Source organism: Aulostomus chinensis, chromosome 2, assembly GCF_037954235.1.
Source record: "Aulostomus chinensis isolate RoL2024-O1b breed Wild chromosome 2, RoL_Achi_v1.0, whole genome shotgun sequence".
Taxonomy (NCBI): domain Eukaryota; kingdom Metazoa; phylum Chordata; class Actinopteri; order Syngnathiformes; family Aulostomidae; genus Aulostomus; species Aulostomus chinensis.
This window is the reverse complement of record NC_141321.1, coordinates 1437377-1464363: the sequence shown is the minus strand read 5'-3', so window position 1 is coordinate 1464363 and position 26987 is coordinate 1437377. Positions and strand designations below refer to the sequence as shown.

The 26987-nt window shown below is 43.2% G+C and overlaps 1 protein-coding gene across 7 annotated transcripts in view; it reads left to right on the top strand.

Moving 5' to 3' along the window:
• LOC147268734 (uncharacterized) overlaps window positions 1-6157 on the top strand; it is a 38961-nt gene extending 32804 nt beyond the window's left edge. For 6 of the 7 annotated variants that reach the window (XR_015118988.1, XR_015118990.1, XR_015118989.1 and 3 more), the window contains 2 exons: window positions 3171-3268; window positions 5024-6157. Coding sequence is in view for 3 of the 7 variants with exons in the window: in XM_086222426.1 (XP_086078552.1) it covers window positions 3171-3236 (66 nt within the window). In the remaining 4 variants the exon portion in view is untranslated. Of the gene's footprint in view, window positions 1-3170; window positions 3841-5023 lie in introns of those variants that run through there. The other variant, XM_086222417.1, reaches the window with a different exon arrangement.
• Window positions 6158-26987: the final 20830 nt, after the last annotated feature.

The window sequence follows — 26987 nt, the reverse complement described above, 5'->3', positions numbered from 1 at the left end:
GTCAAAGTGGGGGAGACACGTTTCACGTTTACAATGGAAGTCAATGGGGTGGCCGTGTCTTCTCATGGTACAAACTCTCAAACAAATGCTTCTCACGTCTAAACTAAAACTCTCACAGCTTCACAAAACATATCAGTCGATTCCTCAGAAAAATCCCTACAAAAATATGGTATTACATTCCACTTCCAAGCAACATATGCAGAGTTATTTGCTTTTCACACACTAAAAATGTACACTTTTCAGCTGCTCTCCACTCAGGCACAGATGGCTGAGATTTGTTTACTGTAGTCATGGAAACCACAATTGGAGGGTCTCTGCCCTCATGTACATACTCTCAAACAAACACTTGTAGCTTCTAAACTAAAACACTCACACCTTCAAAAAAACACACCATTCAATTCCTGAGAAAAAATTCTACGCACTGATGTCTTTACATTCCACTTTTGACCCACATATGCTGAGTTATGACTGTGTTTCACAGTAAAACTGCCAAATCCTCCTCTGCTCTCCACTCTGACACAGATGGCAGAGAGCGAGCAGAGAAGGGAGGGGCTCTAAAATGGCCGGATCTCAGCTCTGCAGTCACACTGTGCAGCGCACTGAGGCTCGTATCTCCTAAACTACAAGGCCTAGGGATTTGCCGATTACACCGTTGGATTGGGGCCGGCGATCCGGCCGCGGTTAGGCGGGGGCTCAGGCCCTAACAACGCTGCTTGCAGCTTTAATTAGGGCCTGAGCCAGTCCCTGGCGAAGACCCTATTATGTTTCAAAGTCACACTCGCCACTTCAAAAGTAAATTTGACCCCCTAAACATGCATGAAAACTCACCAAATTTGGTAAGCACATCGGGTGCGGCGAAAAATTCGATAATTTAAAAAAAAAGAGGCGCTCTACTCAATAGCGCCACCTACATACACAAAAAACCACGCCCCAGACTGTAGGAATGTCCTACAGACATGGGACAAACACCATTGAACTCGTCTCATCAAGACGGATAAATCATACACTCACACCCCTGACCTAACTGTAACAGGATGTCCACAATTTGGACACGAATGTCTAATTTTGGACAATTTTGCTCCCCGAACAAAATCTATCTCCTCCTAAACCGTAAATGCCAGGGCTTCCAAACTTTCACACATTACTCTCCCAACTGTGCTGATTAAAAGTTGTTCAAGGTTAATATACTACGCGCTCGGTTTGGATTTTATGAGCCGTCAAAGTGGGGGAGACACTTTTCGCCTTACAATGGAAGTCTATGGGGAGAGCGTGTCCTCTCAGGGTACATACTCTCAAACAAATGCTTCTCACATCTACACCATACATTCCACAGCTTTTAAAAACACACCACTGTATTCCTGACAAAAATCCCTACAAAAATATGGTATTTTGTGTGACTTTTGACCAACGTATGCCGACTTATTCAGCTTTTACACACTACATTTCTCTGAATCCTCCACTCTCTCCACTCCAGCACAGATCAGACACAGTGCAGCGGGGGAGGGGTTCTTAAAGGGCCAGCTGGCAGCTCTGCTCTCAGCTCTGCTCTCAGCTCTGACAGAGATGGCAGAGAGCGAGCAGAGAAGGGAGGGGCTCTTAAAGGGCCAGCTGGCAGCTCTGCTCTCAGTTCTGCTCTCAGCTCTGACAGAGATGGCAGAGAGCGAGCAGAGAAGGGAGGGGTTCTTAAAGGGCCAGCTGGCAGCTCTGCTCTCAGCTCTGCTCTCCACTCTGACAGAGATGGCAGAGAGCGAGCAGAGAAGGGAGGGGCTCTTAAAGGGCCGGCTCTCAGCTCTGCAGTCACACTGTGCAGCGCACTGAGGCTCGTATCTTCTAAACTACAAGGCCTAGGGATTTGCCGATTACACCGTTGGATTCGGGCCGGTGTCAAGGACGCGGCCATAGGCCGCGCGGGGGCTCAGGCCCTAACAACGCTGCTTGCAGCTTTAATTCTTTCTTTCTTCTCCCGCCACTTTGACGCTTAATATGACCCCCTGAACATGCATGAAATTCGCTGAAATTTGGTACGCACGTCGGTTCTGGCGAAAAATTCGATATTTAAAAAAAAAAAATTGCAATAACTCTATAGCGCCACCTAGGGAGGCAAAAAACCAATTCTAAAAAATTGGACTGCTATAACTTCTTGCACGAATGTCCCACACACACGGGACCAACACCGTTGCACTCGTCTCATCAAGACAAAAAATTCATACACTCTGACCTCTGACCTATCTACAACAGAATGTCCACAAATTGGACACAACTGTCCAAAAACCAACTTTTTTTACTCCCCGAACAAAATCTATCTCCTCCTAAACCGTAAATGGCATCGCTTCGAAACTTTCACACATTACTCTCCCAACTGTGCTGATTAAAAGTTGCGTAAGAATTATATACTACGCGCTCGGTTTGGATTTTATAAGCCGTCAAAGTCAGGGAGACACGTTTTACGTTATAATGGAAGCCAATGGGGAGGCCGTGTCCTATTATGGTACAAACTCTCGAACAAACGCTACTCACGTCCACACTGAAAGTCACACAGCTTAACAAAACACACCAATGGATTCCTCAGAAAAATCCCTACACAAATATGGTATTATATTGCAGTTTGAAGCAACAAATGCAGAGTTATTTGACTTTCACACACTAAAAATGTGCATTTCTCAGCTGCTCTCCACTCTAGCACAGATGGCAGAGATTTGTTTACTGTAGTCATGGAAACCAGAATTGGAGCTTCTCTGCCCTCATGTACATACTCTCAAACAAACACTTGTAGCTTCTAAACTAAAACACTCACACCTTCAGAAAACACACCATTGAATTCCTGACAAAAAACCCTACGCACTGATGTCTTTACATTCAACTTTTGACCAACATATGCTGAGTTATGACTGTATTTGTCAGTAAAACTGCCAAATCATCCTCTGCTCTCCACTCTGACACAGATGGCAGAGAGCGAGCAGAGAAGGGAGGGGCTCTTAAAGGGCCGGCTCTCAGCTCTGCAGTCACACTGTGCAGCGCACTGAGGCTCGTATCTCCTAAACTACAAGGCCTAGGGATTTGCCGATTACACCGTTGGATTCGGGCCGGCGATCCGGCCGCGGTTAGGCGGGGGCTCAGGCCCTAACAACGCTGCTTGCAGCTTTAATTTTCTCTCTTTTCTCCATATCTAGAGCCTGTATGCTGACTGTGGAGATTCTATTGCCATCCAGCTTGCATCCAGCTATTTAATAACTTGACTGGCCATAAAAGACTAAAGCAGTTTGAAAGAGTAGGTGATCCACTCGTTACCCTTGGTTTGCATTATTCGCAAAAACTTTCACTGGTCATGAGGGAGCAACTTTCAGTCACCACAGATACAGTTGTGAAAATATTCAGCCGACCTCTAGTCAAAGGGGAGCTGTATTACTCACAGGAGTTCACAAGAGTTGTGAAAAGGAACAGCTTCACTGTGCTGTTGCAGAATGGACACATTATCACTGTATACTATTACATTGTAGTAGGGCAACATGGTGACAGAAAATGTTTTGCTTTTGGAAGAAAGTATGACAGATCACATAGCACACTGATTAATGTTGAAAATGTAGTTGGTCTGAAAAGGGAATTCCGGGGCAGGAAACAGATATTTGATGTGACACTGTTCAAAAGAAAATGTATGCTAATTGATCTGCCACAGCATGCAAGCCTCTATGCATGCATACCTCCAAGATCCAGTGTGGAGGATTGAAAATGTAAAGGGCAAATAACATTTCAATTGTTAAGGAAAAAAGAATAATAGTCTCTGAATAGTTATTTTAATCTTTTTATATAGTAAATGTAAAAGGATGAATGTGGTCTTAAATAAATAAAAATATACAACTGTTATTTGTGTAATACAGATTCTTTTGTCTTCACTGTATTTTATTTACAAGGTAGTAGCAATGCCTATGTATGGTCCTTGTATATGCTATGGTTGTTTATTTGGAATGTAGAAGAGGTAAGAAAAATAAATCATAATTCTTATATATGATATATATATGGTAGAATATAGATGAATATACGGCACTTTATATGTATCCATAAATGGCACTTTATACATATCCATATATTTTGCCATGTATATATGACACAATATACATGCATATATGGTATTATATATTTATCTATATAAGGCACTATATAGATATCCATATATTGTACTATATATCCATATATGGCACAATATAAATATAGATATATGGTACTATATATATCCATATATGGTACATGCATATATTGCTTTATATTGGAGCATATAAGACAAACTATATATGTTAAAATATAGTGACTTTTTTGGAATTGCTTGCAATATATTTTTTTATATTTATCAATATATACACATATATGGTCAATACATATATTGCAATATATGTATTGACCATATATGTGTATATATTGATAAATACATATATTGCAATATATTGGAAAATATAAATACTAAATCTCATATGTGGGAATATATTACCTAATATATGACATGATATTTTCCAATATACTGCAATATATTTTTCTTTTGTAAGGGTAGGTAGTAGAACTACTGTATGTACGCTAGTGCGGCCTGGATGAACCTTCTGTTTGTTTTCCTTTTTGTTGTTTATTCCCCCTGTAACGTCGCTTAATGCACTTTGCAATCTAATTTGGATTCTAAAGATGAATTCATGGTTTGGCTTAGTTTTTTTTGACAATTTATTGCATTGTATGAATTCTCTTTTAGTAAATACATTATTTGAATAAATACTTTTGTGAAATCATTAACAGACTAGATTAAAAGAAAATAATGTTGATGTTCACCCTCTGACACTGTACCACATTACTGTGATTTGAAGACTAACGATGATGGTTCACATCAGTCGCTGCTGCTTGCGCTGACATTGTAGCTGCTTCATCTCAGATATCAGCAGAGAGTTTTATCAGTATCAGTCCACTGCAGCCTCCTGACTGTAGACCAGTGTGAAAATGGACACTGAGACAGAATAATCATAATATCACAAATGTCCTGTTTTTCTAGGGGAACTGGGCAGCATCCAGCAGGCTGAAGGGAGGAGTGAGCATTGGTGGAGAGGATGAGGACGGTAGTGGAGTCACAAAGACAAAACTGCTCTGTCAGATGTTGGAGAGAGCTCTCAGACATGAGGCACTCTGTTGCATGGTAATCTGAGGCTAAATCTAAAGATCCGCCTCTTAAGCACAAGCATGAATGTTGACAGACATCTTACAGTGCATTAGCTTCCCTGCTGGCAAATGTAATTGTAGACGGAAAAAGCTGCAATCCTGACATTTGCTGCCCTGGACGGCCTCCGTCAGCGCTTTGCTGTCCTGTCTTCTGTCTCCTGATGATCAGGCAGGACTAAAACTCTCAAAGCAGCAACAACAAAGGAAGTGGAAGGAAGGACAACCCGCTTCTCTGTTCAGTGGTGCTGCACGACCTGTTCAGGAAGAAGTACCTGGATTGTTGAATGTTTGGTGTGTTGTATTAACCCTTTCCTGGAGGTGACGGTGGCTTTGTGAGCATCAATACATAACCTGACAGGTGCTGACTGCTGGCTTGGTTTACTATTACTTCTGTGACACGGACCTTGAGCTTCTGATGGTGATAAACTGTATTAAATGCTGATAAAACTTAACTCATGTTCATAAATGGAAGTGAATCACTATAAAATCTTCCAAATATTTTTTTTATTAAAGATTCTTTTTTTTTTTAAATTAGATTGTTACAATGAAGAAATGACAGGAAGGGGGAGGGAGAGGAGGGATGACATGCAGTATACGACCCTGGGCCAAAATCAATCCCTGGTTCTCTGCATGGCCTTGGCCGATGTGGTATGCACTTAACCGATGCACCACCGGGGTGCCCCAAATCTTCAAAATATTTTGACTCTGCAATGAGGATAATCACTCACAAGTTATGAATACTTGTCATAACGCATGTCTGGTCTCCTGGCTACAGGTTTGTCTGAGAAATGAACCCTCCTCCCCTCGAGACCTGGGAAACAGCTTGTTCATGGGACCCTCTGGCCAATGTCAACCATTAAATCACTGGGCACTGTGAATCATCATACCTAACTAGCTGTAACCACTTTTACAACCCTCTTTCCCAGCAGGATCATCCACTTCAGGTAGGGAATGAGTCCTGACCCCCAAGGGAAGGGGTTCAAATATCTTTGGGTCCTGTTCTCAGACAAGGGGACTCCGGAGTGAGACCTGGGCTGGAGAATCAGAGCAGCAGGAGCAGTTTTATGTTGACTTTATGGCTAAAAGTTGACATCATGTGGATTCAGGAACCTTCAGGCGCCTGTACAAGAGGGCGCGCTGCCTCAACCTGATGTACTCATGACACAAAATGTGCCAAATCATGCTTGGGATGAATTTCCTGGGACTCACACACCATCCTCACCTTGTGGAGGAAACAAGTAACTACACCTGTACCAAAAAAGAACCTTGTCCAAAGGAGACATTGATTTCAGGCCTGTTGTTGTGTTAGGAAATGTCTTTTAAAGGTAAAGGTGTCATTATTAATCAAAACATTGGTAGGCATCAGGATCCTTTTCAGCGTGCTTGATAGCAGGGGCGTGGCCACAGCAATGCTATTCATTATTATTCATCATTACACATCTGGCCAGGGAACACCTTGAAGACTCCAAAAGCTTAAGCACACGTTTTATTTGTGGATTTATTTCAGCTTTTAACACTCTGCAGCCTCACATACCTGTCCAGACACTGAAAACATGAGTGTTAACTCTTTTATTCTTAATTGTTTTGTTTTTTTGTTTTTTTAACAAATCGTGTCCAGCGGGTTGGAGCTAATAAGACTTTCTCAGAGCCCAGGTCTGTCAGCACAGTGACCCTCAGGGCTCCGTCAGCTCTTCAGTCCCTCTTTCATTGCTTACCAACAACTGTACTTGACTACACCCTGAGAACTACATCATCAGCTTATCATTCTGAAACTAAGGAATTTGTCCAGTGGTGTAATAACAACCTTCTTGTGCTAAATGTGACCAAGACTGAGGAGATGGCATTTAACCCAAAGGCCATAGCTGACCCCAGGTGATGCAAGGCCAAGGGGGACCCCAGCATTTCTGCTGCACAACTGTCACACACCAAGGGACTGACCTTCCTCTCATAGACGGCTGGTCAAAACAAATCCCTATTACATCACTCTTACACACACACACACACACACACACACACACACACACACACACACACGCACGACCATCACTTTAGGGGACATGACATTAAGTAACATTAGTTTCTGGAGACTTACCCTAACCCCCCACATAACTACTTGCCTAACCATAACCCTAACTTTAACCATAAACCTAGTTTTAACCTTTCTCCAATCCAAGCCTTCAACCTAAAATTTAATGATTTACATTATTTGGACATATATCTTGTCCTCATAGGAGAGATGAGTCCCCACAATGTGAGTGTGTTTACAGATTTATGTCCCTACAACATGAGATGTTCCAACAGCTGCTAGCGCTTGCACTCGCTGTCATCAACTTCAGTTTCAACAGTGCTGCGGGAAATAATGTCGTTCTGCTTCACACCCCTCTTCTTGACAGCCTCTTTTTGATGACATAATTGTAGAGTATTTGAAACTTTCATTTCACCTTCACTCATCATCTCACCATGGCAGTAGCTTAGCTAGTTTCACATGGTTTAGCCATGGACAACCTGCCTCCATCGCACAACATGAATGAACGTGACCATGTTGCAGTCCAACACAAAACTATTACAAGAGAGAACTTGTTGTGAATTACAAGTTACATCACATAGATGTTTTCACTGTTTGGACAGTTTTGTTTGTTTCTAAATAATTTGGCTTATTAAAAAAAAATATCTGGGATTCCCCCGCGTACCACTAGAGAGAGCACTACCGCTGGCTAGATGATGGATGGACGGATAGAAGGACGAAACAAGTCACTCTGGCAATGAGAAGACTCTTTTTTTCCTGACATCAGTGTGTCAGTGTTAATGGTTGCATGCTGTTTTTAATTAACCCTGACAAGAGCGCATTTCAGGGCTGGAGGCTGGAAATCGCCATCCATCGATGAAATACAGGAATCAAACTATGGAGACAAGAGGCTCTCTGGAATGGATCTGAGCACCAAAACAGAAGAGTCCCTGTATTAATGTGACAAAAAAAAATAAAAAATCAAACCTGACATAGCACCAGTGTTTCATCTTTTCTCATTCATCCTGTTCTGCCACCATATGGAAGAGAAAATGTGTTTTTTCCTCAAAAGCTGGTCTCCTCCACGATAGACTGCCTGCTCTCTCGTGTGATTTCAGTTTCGATAATAAAGTGTTAAATCTTGAAAGCCTGAAAAGTCATCAGTAGTCCCATTCCTAGCCCTGCAACTTCCTCTGAGGCAAATGTATTATTAACATGACAAAAGCATCGTGGCCTCTCACTGCCCTGACAATCATTAGCATTTATATAGATGCTGGAAGTCACAGCGCTGCTGTACAGCTTAATTCAGGGCTAAGAACTGAAAGAGGAAGGGGAACCGCATGAAACCAAATCTTCATGATTAATGGAGGATGTGCAGACGCCAGTATTTGGCCACTTTTCCACATCTGGTACCAGGATTTCTTTTCTCAATGCACATACTTTAATCCATCAGTGTCGAATGATGCTGGTTAAACTGATGCGAATTATCCTCTGAGAACTGAGCAGTGTTACGCTGCAGTGGAAGCCATCTGAGAGACTACACATTTCAACCAGAGCTGATCCCAGTACCAGCTCTCCAAAGTGCACCCTTCTAAAATGTGTATGGTGAAAAAAAGAGTGATTTAAAGCTACAGAGCAATTAGAGAACATACTTCTGAAGCTGTTGAATTCTGAATATTTCAGCTTTCAGCTGCTGTACCTCACTGGAGGGTGCCTGTTAGCTATGAAACTGGAGACATGTGCTAGTTTCACATGAGTGTCCTGAGTTAAACATCGTGTGAACTACAGGCCATCTGCTCCACCCTTAGGGGCTGGACCTGGAAGTCTCTGGTGACCTTGGTTCTCCTCCTGCCACACTCCACTGGGGCCGATGCATATGCTGGGCGTCACGGCAGCCTCTCAGCAGCCACTGAGGCTGACAAGCAGGCTGCCAGGAGAAGCCAGCTGACACTTGACTGCAGAGAGACATGAAACATTTCTGTTTTGTTTTGGGTTTCTTAAAATTTCAATCAAATTGGGGCAATTAAATATGTTGAGGCAACACTGTAACAAAAAGCTGGACAAAATATTTTCATCCTTTGAAATATTTTTATGTATAAACATTACGCAGCCCAGGTGTTCGTATAGATTGTCATTTACTTTCTCTGGTGTTTTCATATCACTCGTCATTCGATGCAGGCATTGTGTCTTAAATTTGTCTGTCAGTCCATCACATTAACATCCCCCCCCCATCAAAGGATGAGCTGGAAAGGTTCTGGAGGTCAAAAGTCAAAGTCACGTACACAATATCTGTCTCACCCTTGTTAACACGGTCTAAAAGGAACGCGTTGACAAGGTTTCAGCATGGACTGGACAGTGATGCAGAAATACCATGAAAGTGATTAATTCCTTCCACAAAAGGGGCCTTCCAGAACACTGATGTATGGAGGAGTACTGGAACTTTGATACAAACCACAAACCAGCATTGTACATGTGACTGAGCTCTCAACGCCACACGGTTCCATCAGTCCCTCAGGTCAGCCAGTTTGGGTCTTCTGGCTGCTCCAGAGTCAGAATTAAAAACAAAGCGTTCACCCCCCTTAGCCTCAAGTCAGCTGCCAGCATTTTAATCTAATTTAAAAAAAGTGTTTTTGTAGATAATCTGAACAGCAAAGAGACCCCCCTGGGATGTGAGCTGTTTGTTCCTGTTTGCCTCCATACTTTATCCCCATATATGTACGTTTGTGCTTCACTGGCTTTCTGTTTTCATCTTCACTGCTTTTAATGTTGTGTTTTGCAATTTTTCTCATTTGAATATTGTGCATTTTAATGCACATGCAGCACGGTCTATAAAGTATGTAGGTTATATGTTGATTTTGTGCAACAATGGTGACAGAATCAGCATCTTGCTCACTCAGCTGAAATCTCCTTCACCTTGCCATCTGGATTAAACAGAAGGAGCTGACAGCCCGTTAGACAGACCCAGTGAGTCTGGTTCTACATGTCATGCTTACTGTATCACCTTATCAGATAACTTATGACTTATCACTTTGACATCGGTACAGGTAGCTGATTCAGGCTAAACATGTGCGACGGTCTGGTGTGGGGGCTTCCATCCCTACAGCAGGAGTGTTGAGAGCAGGACGCTGTGCACTTGCTGCTTTGTCCAGCATTAATTATGCACCATGGCTGCTTCAGCAACGCATCCAACACTTCTCCTCCTTTCTGAGCTCAGCTGCAGCTGCCTGTAGTAGCAGGTTCAGTTTGTGTCTTTGGCTTTGTTAATAAAAACATTTCAAATTCGCAATTATTTCACATTCCAAATATATCTCTGCAGCAGGATAACAGCTCTACTCAGTCCTCTGAACCAATTAGTGATGAAGAAAATTACACAAGTGTAAGGGTATGTTTCCACTGGCTGTCTTCAGCTCGTGTCAGGGTGGGTTGGTTTGGACCCATTTCCACTGGCCCCAATATGGTACTAACTGTTACCATTTTGGTCCCTGCTCTGCTGGGGTTCCAAGCGAGCTGAGCGGGGACTAAAATGTGATGTAAACACATAGCGGGCGCTGACTGGGTAACTTACCCACTTATGTCGACTGCTTCATATTTTCTTGGCCTCAGCAGAATACTGGTTGATCACTTGGTAAAGTCTTTTATACTTCTCTTGGGTGTTCTGTTTCACCGCTTGAAGCCTTGCCTGTCTGTCATCCCTTACTTTTAGTTTAAGCAAAAACCACTGACCGAGCAACAGGCATCACGCTGCCTCTGTGTCATCCATTGTTGTTGTTGTTGTGTCGCACACAAATTACGCCAGGAAACTCTCGGCCGGTGAGTCCACCCACGCTGACATGGTACCAAGTGCTAGTGGAAATACACCTGTACCGAGTCGTCCCCACCTGACTCAAGCCGAAGTGAGCCAGTGGAAACGCGCCCTAAAAGTGACAGCACGGAGGCAGGGTCTGGTCTCAGACTTAGTATAAAGGAAATATCATGATGGTACATAATTCACATTTGACACTGAGCATGAAACATGTTGGAGGCTGTATTGGCTTTTGGTTTGTCAATAGATAACACCTATGAGATAATGTTCAGTTCCTAAAACGGTGCAGGAATGATTCAGAAACATGAGGAGAGGAAACACTGTTGAATGTTGTGGTCGCTCATATTAGTGTCAAGAGGTTTTTTTGAGAGGGTTTTTGTTAAATGTCCAGATTGAGAAGAAGGCCCAGTCAACCTTCGAGACAAGTCATGATTCTGGAACTATTTGACTGGATGATCTCAGCCATCAAGCTCAAAGGGAGTTAAAAAAAAATCCACATTAAATGCATCAAAAACACACAGCAAAACCTTAAAATCAGAACTCACAGGTAGCCAGTGAAGGACAGGGAGGACTGATGTAGCAGTCTGGTGTCACAGGCTGGTTTAGGAGGCTGGTGTAACAGGCTGGTGCTGGCGTAGCAGTCTGATGTGGCAGGCTTGTGTTGCAGTCTGGTGTAACAAGCTAGTGTGGCAAGCTGGTTTAGCAGGCTGGTGTGGCGGGCTGGTGTAGCAGGCCAGTGTTGAAGGCTGGTGCTGCAGGCTGATGCTGGTATGGCAGGCTGGCGTATGTACAAGGTTGGTGCCGATGTTGCAGACCGGTTAAGGATGCTGGTGTTGCAGGCTGCTACCCAGGTAGCAGCTACACTGAGTTGCTAATTGTATTGGACTCATGTTCACTATTCTTCCTTTTTTTTAGAATTTTTTTTTTTGCTTTCTACAGTTTTCATTATTGCCATTGAAAAAAGATCACGAGGCCTTAAGCTTCCAGGTTGTCCACTGTTCTGGTCATATATCTGGACGCTTAGAGGGAATTTCTTCAATAATAGCACTGGGACAAAAGGATGACCCCAGTAATTGTGGTGGTCAGAGGTCAAAGTCTCTGTGACAGGCACACAGCTGTGGTTTGGTTTTGTAGTTTGATTTATCCATCCATCTATTTTCTACCTCTTATCATGTTAATGGTTGCGGGGGGGCTGGAGCCTATCCTAGCAGCCTACAGGCAAGAGGCGGGCTTCACCCTGGATGGGTCACCTTTCCATCCCAGGGTCAACACATTTCGACAGACAACCATTCACACTCACAGCCACGCTGACGGTCAGTTTAGAGTATCCAATTAACCTCGTCCCCTCTTGATGTCTTTGGACTGTGGGAGGAAGCTGGAGTACCAGAGAGAACCCACGCAGGCACAGGGAGAACATGGAGACTCCACACAGAAAGATCCCATGCTGGAGCCAGGGCTCAAACCCAGAACCTTCTTGCTGTGAGGCAACAGCGCTGACCACTGCACCACTGTGCTGCCCCAGTTTGATTTATAGTTTAAAAAAAAAGAGTTTGATTTATAGTAAAATCAAATTCGGCACCAGCAGTAACCATCAGAATGGTAAGGGACATTTACATTTATTTCTTCATTTTTTTGACATTGACTAAATGACATGAATATTCTAGACAGACTCGGACCTTCACAAACATCCACTGGCCTCACGGTAATTTGCCGCTCAGTCTTGAGGCAGCTGTGCCAGGATGTGATTCAACAGAGGGACACACGTAGAAGGTTAATTGAATGAAAAGGACAATCTCACAATCCTTGCCGCCGAAACCTCAAGAACAGAATTTTCTTCCGTAGAAATACTGCCGATTTGCATGGTGATAAAATAATGTAAATAAAGCTACAAAAACACACTCATTCATTTGCACCTCTTATGCTGAGTCCCACTGTTCTGGTCTCATTCACTGTGGGGGCACTTTATCTTTTCAGTGTCAGTTCTGGAAGGATGCCTGCAATGTGCTTCTACAATGTAGAGTTACATGGTTGAAACTGTTCTGGTTAAATCCAGCCAAATCCACCATCCGCGGTTGTGGATTGGTACCAGTGAATACAATACTGCATGGGATTGTGGGTAATCCTTGGAGCTGCGGAGGATTCTTATGATTCAATGTGGTCGTAAACAATGTTGGCTGGTTTCTAAATTGCATAAAAGTTGAGCTGGATTCTTCTATTTGCATCTTATTTGTTGAGCTTGAGCTGCAGTCCACCAGAGAACACCTGCTGTTTAGGCAAGACGGAAAAACCCCAACTGATGCGATACTAAAGACAGGATCAGTAGCAACAGCTTTGCAGGTACTTTTGGCAGCAGAGATGAGACGTTAAAGACGTTGAAGTTGAATAAAAACATAACCAGTCGTCTCATTTTCTCACTGATACACATTACGGCCAGTAATCTGACCAACTGTTCATGCTTCATTAATTACTAGTGATACTTAGTTAACCATAAGATTAAGTTTATAGCTAAAATGGATGGAACCCTGGGGGGAGGCTGTGAGCGGTAGGGGTGAGGTTTTACTTTGAAACCGTGGAAACACTGCATCTGTTTAGGTTTGTATACTACAAATACTTCAGTTGAAGTAAGGACAGACCAACATGGACAGCTGTTTGCATGTGATGGACTGTGTCAACTGTGCTGCATGTGTCAAAAAGAGTATTTTAATGACAGATTGATCTGGAATTGATCTTTTATCAGAAGTGTGATTCTGTGGAATCTACACAAAGTCAAGAGGACATAATCATGATGCTATAAGATTTTTGTTCAACATACGTAAACCTCAACCATAGCAGTCTTGTGACACTCTACAGACTTGGAGTGTTTTCAACAACCACAAGACAAATACAGTTCAAATAAACATCAAGCTTTTTCCCTAAAAGTCTTGGATTCAGTTCTCATTGCTACTGAATCTTAAAACAATGCTGATTTAAAGATAGTTCATTATACAGTCAAGCTCTAGACACATCCAAATCTGATTCTCTGGAGATTTGACCTCACACCATGGGGTGTGGACTGTGGGCTTGTTGCATGCAATCACATCGCTGGATCATAATTTCTCTGATGAGTTCTGCCTCAGCCTTTAAGAGACCAAAGACCCTGGTTTTCTTCACAACTATGTGAAAATTGTCATTTATTTTCACACCTAAATGTTTCTGATCATCCTGCTTTGCACCAGTTCACACTCCAAGAGACCTTCTGCATTCACACTAGTCCAGTGTCATCTGTTGGCGACTCAAAGGAGCCTCATCTGTGGCTAATGTTAGCACATGCGCTTGCACACTTGTTGTTTGGGACTGACATTAACAAAGGTGACAAATAGGTGCTGTAGAACCTAAATAATAATTAGTAATGTTTCCATCCACTGGAAATACCCCCCTTCAATGAGTTTTCCAAGCAATCTCCAGCAAATGCACAAATGGCGGATGCAAGATTTGTTGTGATTGAAGGTGGCTGCACCTTGGAATTCCTTGGAAAAGCATGAAATCAGAGTTCTCTCAAAATTTAGGTTGTGATTGTCCATTTCTTCAAATAAGAAAGGGTACAAGCTGCTTTGACAAGCTGAAGGGCATTCATAATCACTGTACTAGCCACTAGTGAGATCGACCCATGCAATGTTGAGCCATCAAAAGAAATCACCACGAGTTTGAAGTCAAGATTGCTGATCATTAGGGTTACAGTTGGAGAGAAGGAGGGTTTTCTGGCTTAAGGGTTCAAGAGAAATCTGGATGAAGGATGATTTCAAGGCACGGTGGTGCAGTGGTTAGCACTGTTGCCTCACAGCAAGTCCCTGAGTCCCGGCTCAGAAATGGAATCTTTCTGTGTGGAGTTTCCATGTTCTCCCCGTGCCTGCATGGCTTCTCTCCAGGTACTCTGGTTTGAAAGACATGCAATAGGTAGGTATGTGACAGAGGTATGAATGTGAGTGTGAATGGTTGCTTGTTTCTATGTGTTGGCCCTACCATGGACTGGCGACCTGTCCAGGGTGAACCCCGCCTCTCGCCCGTAGCCGCTGGGATAGGCTCCAGCCCCCCCACAACTCTTAACAGGAATAAGCGGAAGACGATGGATGGATAATTTCAAATAGTTATCTCCTGTGGCTATCCATCTGTCCTTCACCCCAGTGGAAAAGATCATGGGGTTGAGAAAGGGTGGTTAGGGGACTTCCTGAGGAGACGGGCGTAGAGAACGGCTGTGCTGAGAGAATTCAGCCACACCTTCATGGCCATGTTGCTGATGTGTGTCTGTGCCATGAAACTACAATGTCCTGTAGATGGACTACAGAACGGCCATCTTAGATTTTTCACTTTGAAGTGAAAATATGACTTCAGTACTGAAGCTGACCATGAAATAAAAGCTGTCAATCACAAAGGTAAAATAAACTGATGGTCAGGCTGTGAATGTTTGCTCACTCAAACGTCAATCATGTTTATCCCATGAATCGGACATTATTGCAGGTGATGATTGACAAATTAATGACACAACATTTCAGGTCTTTTCCAAATTTTCTCAGCAGTTAACGAGAAGATGGACTCCAAGCAGAGGGAGAAGTAACGGTGGTTAAGTGCACATCATTAATGACCCACATCTAGAATGAGCAAGTCCATAACAGCCCGCTCCCACACACACACCATACACCACACACACACGCACACACACACACACACACACACACACACACACACACACACACACACACACACACACACACAGGTGGTATGCCAATATCATATACAAGTGGGTGATCCCGTACTAATCCTTCTCGTTTGAAGCTTTACCAGACTGCATTTCTTAATAATGAAAATTGAGGGCGTGTCCTCGCAAGGACGTCTGAGTGATGCCTCGCTATCTTCCCCAACAACATGAAAGAGGATGTTGTTTCAACCAGAGAGGAACAACCAGTAACCCAGCATCCTGAGAGCAAAGGGTTCTAGCTGGATAGTAGGGAACTATGAGCTCTGTCAGATATGAAGTTGCCTGATTGTTGAGGGCTTTGACTGTTAGAAGAAGAATTCAGAATTCTATTCTGAATTTGACAGGGAGTCAATGCAGAGAAGTGTGAAGTACTTGAGGTTCGTTTGTCCGCTTCTGAAGCAATGATGACATTCTGTCACCAGGGGTTATGTACAAGGACTCTGATGCAGACTCACACAAAAGATCTAACAGCTTCGAGCAGGGGTCCCCAAACTTTTTTCTGTAAGGGATAACTTTCCCCTTCTCTGACGGGGGGCAGTTTGTAACAGAAAAAGTGTGACAATCATGGGGTTGCCTAAATGTAAAAATGTATTGTTTTCCAGAAAGCCACACAACCAAATAACCCTCTCTGGGTTCAGGTCCAGGATTTTTTTCTGGGGTTGCCAGATAGGGGCACAGACTGCAGAAGGGTGGAATAGAATGTCACGTTCTATGCGTGTATGAAATAGTTACTAACTGACTGTGTGTTCACACCAAACGGCAATGTGAATTTTCACGTCGCTTTATTCACAAATATAAAGATATTGATCCAGTGATCAAATTCGCACCAATAAAGTGACGTGAAAATTCGCGTTGCGTTTGGTGTGAACACACCTTAATAGTTAATAATGAAAATAGTTAATAGCTAGTTCTCAATTTTATTATCAAATACGAATACACACATGGATTAAAATCAAAATGCATCTCTGGTATTGTTCAGGGGGCCGGGCCATATGTGGAGGCGGGCCGTAGTTTGGGGACTACTGGCTTAGAGTTTAGTAAGTCCAGGGTCACAATACATATAATCTTTCAGCTCAGAATCGTCAGACAAGACCAGGAAACGGTCAGACTCACTCAGCCTGGAATGCTGACAGAGGAGACAAGACAACTGGTGCAAAGGGACACGTCTTACATACACTGAGAAGGGCTGACAATAAGACAGGTGTAAGTCATGAGGGCAGGGCCAGGTGAGGCAGGAGGTGGAGGATCTGAAATGAAACAGCAACAAGTGAGAACCAAAATAAAAGCATGAGACAGGAAACATGAGTAACAACTGAAGACATCCAGTGATCCGCTAATGAAAAAGGACCTACAGGTTTGTTTGGCAGCATGTGGCACTGCGGAGCTCTGCAGTATAAAAACCCTCAGAAACATTCTGACTCACACTCAAGCATCATGTGTGCATGTAGACAGGAGACTCTGGAGACTTCACCCTCCTGCACTTGCCATTTAGGATCTTTCTCTTCCAACATAAAACAGGGGAAGGGGAACAAAAGGTTTAATGAAAGGCAGAGTTCATTCACGACGGGCTGGTGCGAGTCGTGCAAATCTATTATTGAACAAGTGAATCATGCATTGACGGGGAAACCTAACTTGTTATTATTTTGTTTTCATTTCTCCTTTTGAATTTTGAAAAAGAAAAACTTTTAGAAAACCTGTGTTTTATTTGCTGTTCATTTTACAATTTGTCAGTGGTGGTTTTAGAAAAGAAAAAAATAAAAGATCAGGTCCATTTTCTGTATTTCTTATTTGGTTTAGAGAAAGAAAATAAAATAAAAATAAAAAACAGATCAGAGGTTTCAGTTGAGAGGGAATAAATTCAGTGATGGAATGCTTCCTCCGTGTATCCTTAACAGTCAGCCTGAAGATGTCCTCTTCACTGGGTTGTGTGGTAACTAGACTGCCATGCTGCAGGTGGGTAGAGGCAGATGTCTGTTCATAGTGACTCGGGCTGTTCACTGATCTTTGACCAATTTAAATCCGACCACGCTGGTGATCCGTGGGATAAAGCCCTCTCACCAGGGACAGATTAACACTGACCTGCACTCTGGAAAAATGCTATTAATGTTGGTAGGTGAGCCAGACTGAAGCACCAGACTTACTGTCAGGACAGTGCTGTCACCAGCAGGTCTGCGCGGGGTCAGGGGCTGGCCTTCAAGGGAAATACCAGAGGCCACAGACTAATGCTGTTTTTCTTTTCACTGACAAATCCTCTCTGCACTTTTTGTCTGTCTCTCTCTTTCTCTACCCGTCTCAGTCTCTGCCCTCGTTCTCCTGCTCTCCCTCGCCCTCCAGCAGGTCAAAGCAGACATGCGTCCCCACTGAGCCTGGATCTGCTCCACGTTCCTGCTTGCTAAAGGAAGTTTTTCATCTCTGCTGTCTCAGATGTGCTGGATCAAGGAGGATTGTTGGGTGGAGACTGAAGGAGTGAGGGACTCCACCTGCTCTACTAGAAAAGAGTTATCAGATGACTTTTGTCGAGATTTGGTGCCATACAAATAAAACTGACTTGACTTGATTGAAGTCACATCTGAGTTTAAACACATATACATGCATGGGATACTTTTTTTTTTTGTACTATCCATCTTGTTTTAAAGGGCTGCACGGTGGTGCAGTGGTTAGCACTGTGGCCTCAGTCCCGGCTCCAGCACGGGATCTTTCTGTGTGAGTCTCCATGTTCTCCCTGTTCCTGCATGGGTTCTCTCTGGTACTCCAGCTTCCTCCCACCGTCCAAAGACATCAATTTGGGGGCTAGGCTGACTGATACTCTAAATTGACCGTAGGTATGACTGTGAGTGTGAATGGTTGTTCGTCTCTGTGTGTTGGCCCTGTGATGGACTGGTGACGTGTCCAGGGTGAACCCCGCCTCTTGCCCGTAGATGCTGGGATAGGCTCCAGCCCCCCCGCGACCCTTACTAGTAAGGAATAAGCGGTAGACGACGATGGATGGATGGATCTTGTTTTAATTTGATGTCAGACTTTTGTTTTCTGTGTCAGAGAAGGTGTGCTATTTTGTCTGATCAGATTAGTGCTGCAGAACCAGGCCCAGGTACCAGCATTAAGCTCAGCGGAGGAGGAAGACAGTTTTAAATGTGTTGGCTTGTCTTGTTGTGGACAGACTGTCAGAGGGACCGTGGGAATGTTGGTTTGGAAACCAGTTACCTAAAGGTGCATGACTGTGATCAGCAGTGGGATCACTGCAACCAGCTGACCCTGCACATGTCTGCAGCGTGTCCAGGCTATATGCATGAGACAGATGGGCTTCAGCCAGGAGGGGCTGTGCTGATTGTTTTCAACATGTCAACTACCGGTTTCATCTTCGCTCAAGTCTGCGGATGAAGATCAGAAAGATGGTACAGTACACAGAAGTGTAGGGAGGGAGACACACCAGCCTGCCGACTAATCCACTCTGATCAAAATTTACGATGCAGCAGAAATCCACCTCACACAGCTGCTCTGACGACTGACGGCCTGTGGCTGTGTGGGCATGAAGGAGGACACACAACATGAGGTCATAGTACTGAGTGGTGTGACTGACCTCAGCAGGCAGTCTCCTCATTATCACCGCATATTGTTTCGTGCTCAATGTGTTTTTTAATTGTTTTTCTTTAGTTTCATATGCTTTTTCAATTCAGCTTCATAGGTACATGCAGACGATGTAATTCCAGTGTTAATTAGCTCATTACCTAATTGACAGAACAACGTCAGCTAGTGTAAGATGATGTTCATAGAGCTCATTGGGCTAAAACCTGAAAAACTGGAGTTTGATCTTTAAACTCTTCAACACTTGTGTGCTCATTTTTTCTCTCTTGAAACTGGCGTTGAACTGGTGAGGTCAAGTAATGTAGAAATAAAAAGCAGACAAATGTATGGCAGTTGTTTGAAATAAATTGCTGTCCTGTTCACTTTTATAGTAAGAGGGTTGTTGATCCCCTTTCTTTCACCAGACATTTGAGTGATGGATATAAAATAACTGAAAAATAATTTCATACTTAATATTGAGCTACATGGGATATCTTCTATTATAAAACTATACACTTTATTAAACATTTCCACTAACTAGAGAGGGGGGGGGGGGGGACCACCACACCAGTGGTTTGACCAGATCGAAAAGACGTATCGGGGCTGTTGACACTTCTTATCTTTCATTGCAGAATAATGTCATGCACCTCAGTAGAAGCAGTGAGAGCAGACAAATATTTATTTTGCTTGAATCTCAATTAAATATTGTAAATAATTTTAAAACCTCAAACTCAATGATTGTAAATGAAGCTGAAATGTTAGAAAAGCACATCAATTGCATCTCGAAACCCTCTATTAATCTCAGTCAGTAAAGGACTGAAGGCTTCCATTTTTTTTACCTGTCAGATCTGATTAGTGCTTTGATTTTGGTGAGATTTTAAAAAAGATTTTTTGAGACAGGTAGAATACGGCAATATTTATAAAGTACTAACATTTTTAGTTATTGGATCAGATAGAAAGGTATGTCAGACATGAATTTGTTCAAGGATCTTTGAAAGTTGAAGATCCATGAACCGGCGTTTATAAACCGCTGGCCTTGATAAATGGTGTAAAGAATGTACTCACCAGAGACGAGGGCTCAGACTGCTGACATGGATGTGCAGTGACGAGGCTAAAGATAGATCCAGCCAGTAGCGCTTGTTTACAAACTGTAGACTAAAGACCAATCACATGTCATTTGTTGGACGGATGAGATGAAACTAATGGATATATCTGCCTGAGACACACCTGATAGGTCTGCACACACTGGCCCATCAGTGTTATGTCAGTTCCAGAGCACTGCAATCATTGTGTTATGTCTGTGCAACTCAGCAGGAAAACCACTCCAGCACCACCAACAGAAACTGGCACAGTTTGGCATGGAAGTGGGCGGGACTTAACTTGAGGCTGGAACTTTAGAGAATTACAGATAAAGTTATAGGTCGATCATAAATTGCTATACTTATTGCTTATTGGAACTACTACAGAATATGTTTTTAATTAACACACACAAATAAACTTCCATTTACATTCATTAATGTCTAAAAACGTTTAAAATTTTCAAAATGTGATCTTTACGTTTTTCTACTTTTTTGGGGGGCAGTGTTCTTATTTCAACAGTTAAAACAAATGTAATACCTTGTTAATGTGCGTTGTGCTTTTGTTTGTGTGTGTGTGTGTGCATGCCTTTGTAACAGTTATGGGAATATCCTAATATGGTGCTGATATCACAGTGATGGATCACACACATTGGTGGCATTTCTACAACCATCCACTTATTTAAGGTCTTCCAGATTAATTATAATCATCAGTGGTTTCAAAAGATCAGTTTAGCGTTGAGTCACTGCTGGTTCAATTATTGACCAATAGAGTTGGGATCCAGGTCCGTTTCTTTTTCATGGATCCAAATATCCGTATCCAGAACAGGTTCCATCACAGTAGGAGCAACGGTTCCTACAAACAGTTCCTAGATTGTTAAAAAAAAAAAAAGAAGAAAGACTGTGGTAACTTCACGTCACTCTCCATGAGTGAGCCAAGTTGACCCGCCCAAAAATGTCAGAATAGTGTCAATCAAGCGAGAGAGAAGATGAGCATGCGACAGAAGTCATCCAAAGCCTTGTTGTACTTGGAGAATTGGAAACAAAGTGATGCCAAGTGTATGAAGTGCGGAGCAGTCATCACTTGCGATGATACTATCATATCTGCTATGATAAAACACCTCCTAAAACACAACAATAATCTCAGGCAATGTCAGTCACACCAGCAGACTGTGCAGGATGAACCCACTCCAGGAGAGCCTGTAGCCAGGGCCCCTCCAGGCTAGTGCTAACAATACAAGCCCACATGTCTGTGTAAACTACTAACTAAGTTACGTAGCTTGAAATGACAATCTCTGTAGACCTGTTTTCATATGATACAAGTGCTGTGGGCAGCATGGTGGTGCACTGTTGCCTCACAGCCAGAAGGTTGCAGGTTCGAGCCTGTGCTCTGGCACAGGACCTTTCTATTTGGAGTTTGCATGTTCTCCCTGTGCCTGGATGGATTCTCTCTGGTACTCCGGCTCATTCCCACAGTCCAAAGACATCAAGAGGGGACGAGGCTAACTAGGTACTCTAAATTGACCGTAGGTGTGGTTGTGAGTGTGAATGGTTGTCTGTCTCTATGTGTTGGCCCTGTGGTGGACTGGCGACCTGTCCAGGGTGAACCCGGCCTGACACCCGAAAGCTGCTGGGATAGCCCCCCCCCCCCCCCCCCCGGCACCCTTAACAGGATAAGCAGAAGAAGATGGATGGATGGATGGATGGACAAATGCTGTGTATTGTTGTGCTCCTGGCCATTTAGATAAGCTAATGTTAATGGCTAGCTAGAGCGCTAATGTTAACAGCATGACTTTTTGAAAAGTGTTAGTTTTCGTTGCCTGTCTAACGTTACACTACTGGTAATGTTATTGATCGAAATTGGCTGTAAGCACAGATTGTGGTGGGAGATCCCCATCTGTCACACACACATCTGTCTGCCACATATGTGTGTGCAAGCCTCATCAAACCCATCAGAGAAAGTGTTCTCAGTAGCTGGAGACACTATTAGTCAAGAACAGTGTAGGTTCCATCCAGAAAAAACAGATAAGGTACTTATAGCAAGTATAATGAATCTGTTGTAGGATTTGGAACTGCTTGGAAGGAATCGTTAAGGATTCGGAATCGTTGAATTCCCAACAAATCCCAACCCCACTGACCATTTACACGATTCACGTGATGACGACCAAAGACCCAACAGCTTCCTTGGGATCCACCCTGGCAACCAGGACCGATTCCTGACACTACGGTTAAATATGCTGACGAGCTGTTGTGGTTCATGAGTCTGTGAGTCCAGATGAGAGTGGGTGACTGCCTCCACTATAGCAGCGCACAACAGAGAAGACGAGTTTAACCCAGAGACTGGAGGTGTCACATTTCCATGAACATGTGCTTCACCAATCTTATATGCACTCACACACACACACACACACACACACACACACGTACACACGTATACACGCACACACACATACAAATGCTGTTCTCTATGGTGGCCCTTCAGCAGCAGTCACCAAGTTACAATGTGCTATTTTTCAGAATTAAATAATGGCCTGATAAACAGTTAATTACCACTACAAATCTTAGTAAATTATATTATGCAATTCATTTAATTTGCTTGTATTTCTCTCATTCAAAAATAAAGTCAGTGTATTTTTTTTTTTAGATATCCAATTTCTGAAGAGGGTAATCAGAGAGGGCGGCACGGTGGTGCAGTGGTTAGCATTGTTACCTCACAGCAAGAAAGTTCCGGGTTCGAGTCCCAGCTCGAGCATGGGATCTTTCTGTATGGAGTTCGCATGTGCTCTTCTGTGCCTGCGTGGGTTCTCTCTGGTACTCCGGCTTCCTCCTACAGTCCAAAGACATGCAAATGGGGACTAGGCTGACTGAATACTCTAAATCAGGGGTCCCCAAACTTTTTTCTGCGAGGGCCACCTAACTTTCCCCTTCTCTGATGGGGGGCCGGGGGCAGTTTGTAACAGAAAATGTGTGACAATCATGGGGTTGCCTAAAAGTAAAAATGTATTGTTTTCCAGAAAGCCATACAACCAAATAACCCTCTCTGGGTTCTTTACTGAAAAAAAGTCAGGAAATCTATAATGACACTCCCAAATAACTCTCTCTGGGTTCTTCACAGAACAAAAGTCAGGAAATCTATAAAGACACTACCAAATAACCCTCTCTGGGTTCTTCACAGAACAAAAGTCAGGAAATCTATAAAGACACTACCAAATAACCCTCTCTGGGTTCTTCAGAGAACAAAAGTCAGGAAATCTATAATGACACTACCAAATAACCCTCTCTGGGTTCTTCAGAGAACAAAAGTCAGGAAATCTATAATGACACTACCAAATAACCCTCTGTGGGTTCTTCAGAGAACAAAAGTCAGGAAATCTAGAATGACACTACCAAATAACCCTCTCTGGGTTCTTCAGAGAACAAAAGTCAGGAAATCTATAAAGACACTCCCAAATAACCCTCTCTGGGTTCTTCAGAGAACAAAAGTCAGGAAATCTATAAAGACACTCCCAAATAACCCTCTCTGGGTTCTTCAGAGAACAAAAGTCAGGAAATCTAGAATGACACAACCAAATAACCCTCTCTGGGTTCAGGTCCAGGATTTTTTTCTGGGCTTGCCAGATAGGGGCACAGACTGCAGAAGGGTGGAATAGAATGTCACGTTCTATGCATGTATGAAATAGTTCCCAATTGACTGTGTGTTCACACCAAACGGCAATGTGAATTTTCGCGTCGCTTTATTCACAAATATAAACATATTGATCCAGCGATCAAATTCGCACCAATAAAGTGACGTGAAAATTCGTGTTGTGTTTGGTGTGAACATTAGGGCTGCAACTAACGACTATTTTAATAGTCGACTAGTCACCGACTATTGAAACGATTAGTCGACTAATCAGATAATTATTAATTTTTTCTTAAATTTAGCATGAAGTTGATTTAATTATGTGGCAAATGATAATAAACAAGAAAGATGGGTACAATGAAAAATACATCTTTTATTGACATTCATTAATTTAAAATACGTTTGTCAGGCACAGTCTCATAACGCTAGAGCTCTCTTTTATAGCCAAAATACGCTTCTAAAATGTACAATGTATGTCATGAAAACCGTACTGGCTTGAATGTTTCTTGAATCTCACAGAGGCGAGTCAGACTCCGTTTCGTTCAACTGCCCGACGGGCTTCTTTAAATGTTTGTGCATCACCGCCATGATACGCACGGTCTGCTTTGCAAACTTTACAAGTAGTCTTTTTACTCGCCGTATCCAGGCTAAAATGCCACCAAACTTTAGACGTTTTGGTACGCTGACCTGATGTTGATGCCGCGTTCCTGAATGTTACCGCTCAGAGACAGAGACGCTATTGCACATGAGCGACTCTCGGCAGAGATTATAATCAAGTGTGATGCCTCACTCTGTTGGGAAAACGCGTCTGGTGACAATAGTCGATGATGAATTCCATTGTCGACTATTTCTATTATCGATTTTTGTCGACAACGTCAACAAAAATCGCTGCAGCCCTCGTGAACACACCTTAATAGTTAATAATGAAAATAGTTAATAGCTAGTTATCAATTTTATTATCAAATACAAATACACATATGGAAAAAAAAATCAAAATGCATCTCTGGTATTGTTCAGGGGGCCGGGCCAAATGTGGAGGCGGGCCGTATCCGTCCCGCAGGCCGTAGTCTGGGGATCACTGCTCTAAATTGACCGTAGGTATGACTGTTTGTCTATATATGTTGGCCCTGCCATGGACTGGCGACCCGTCCAGGGTGAACCTCGCCTCTTGCCCGAAAGCCACCGGGATAGGCTCCAGCCCCCCCCCCGCAACCCTTAACAGGATAAGCGGAAGAAAATGAATGGATGGATGGAAGGTAATCAGAGAACCAGAAAGCTTCATTTAAATGACACCAGTTGAGGAGCAATGGCTGGATATCAGGGAATAAACATAAGCCACTCTTGAGCCAACATGTCTTGAACTCCAGCTCTCCGCAACAATCAGCTGCTTCCTCCCTGTACCACACAGGCATCACATGGAGAGCTACTAAGCAGAGTTAAAGGCCTCTTTAAAAGTCCACCCTCACTGACGGGGAGTCAAGCAATAACAAGAGATGTATGAACTGCTTGGCTGGTGGCAGCATTCTATCACTCCGTCACAGGAAAGGTTTTATTTCTCGCACGCATCTCATTCATTTCAGTTCCTCCTCAGTACACTCAGGTTTAAGTGGATCTATGTTTAGACACAGACACACGGTGTGCTTGACGCTTGCAGAAGGAGAAGGTGCCAGTACCCTGTTCCCATTGTGGGGTGTTGGGAACTGGGACAAGTTCTGAATCTCCAACACAGCAGCCATGTTCACATATGTAACCTGCGTAGGTCATTGAACATCTCAGCAGTTTATTGGAGGGAATCATGTTACTTTTAATGTAATAGGTCCAGTTCTAAAGAGTGTGATGTGTTGTGTGGTGTCCTGTGTTCTGTCCCATCAGCAGTGTGACTCCACATCCATCATCAGCCAGGCATCTCAGATTCCATGTGGACCAGACAGAGACAGAAGCAGGAGGCGGGGAGATACAGCGGCAGCTCCTCTCCTCTCTGGTTTGTATTAGCGGACATTCGGGAGGACCAGCAACACTGTTACTCATGGTGAATGAAATATTAACATCCAGACGAGTCACCGGGTTTGTGGCTGTTGACAGGTGGAACAGGATGTTCACAGGATCTCTGTCTCCAGTGGCCCTGTCAGACATGACACACATTACACAAGATAATGGAGGTGTGTAATACACACACTCCTCTGAAGACAAAGGCTTGATGAAACAGAGGTGAATTTGTTTATCCACAGTTGCAGCTGAAAGAAAAGAAGCCAAATGTAGCAATATTGTGAAGGTGATCAAACAGGACTGGACTTCCTTTAAGTGGCGATCAAAAAAATAACTCACTTTTAATGCAATAGTGCGTTTTCAGGCTGTGTGTGTTCTAAGTAGTCACCCTCACATGACTTTACATGTCATGTGTAACTTGTGTCTCATGTCCATCAGCAAGCTGATCGTACATCACAAACAGCTCGACAAGTCGATGCTCAAGGACTCCTGGATCATGTTAGATGAGCAGTGTGGAGACATTATGGTTTCATTATCTAGTGTTCATGTTTGAAGTTAGCCTCCAGTCACTTCAGTAGTTCGGTAGACATGCAACCTGTGAAGCTCCAGCAGTGTTTCTTCAAGCTTCACCTGACCTTCATCTGTGTGAGCGTCAGTAGCTGGATAATAACTGGTCGTGCTTACAAGAGTCGAACAGACCTTGTTGTTACAAAGATGTACTGTGTTCCTCTTGTATCAGGGCTTTGCTAAGGCTGCCTTCCATATGAGAGCACTAAAATATGTAAGAAAGTAAGAAGATCGGAGAGATATATGTAAGAAAGCAGAATCCATCTCGTGAGATTGCTCTCACCCTCTCCATCAACCATTTCAGTTCCTTCCTTCTGGCTCCCTTCCTAGATTTGCATATGCCAAAACTAACAAATATAAACATTCATTTGTACCCTGTCTTCCTACTGAACTCCAAGAGGAAGCAATAGTTAGGCCTATCTCTTCCTCTTAGACGTAGTGCTTCTTGT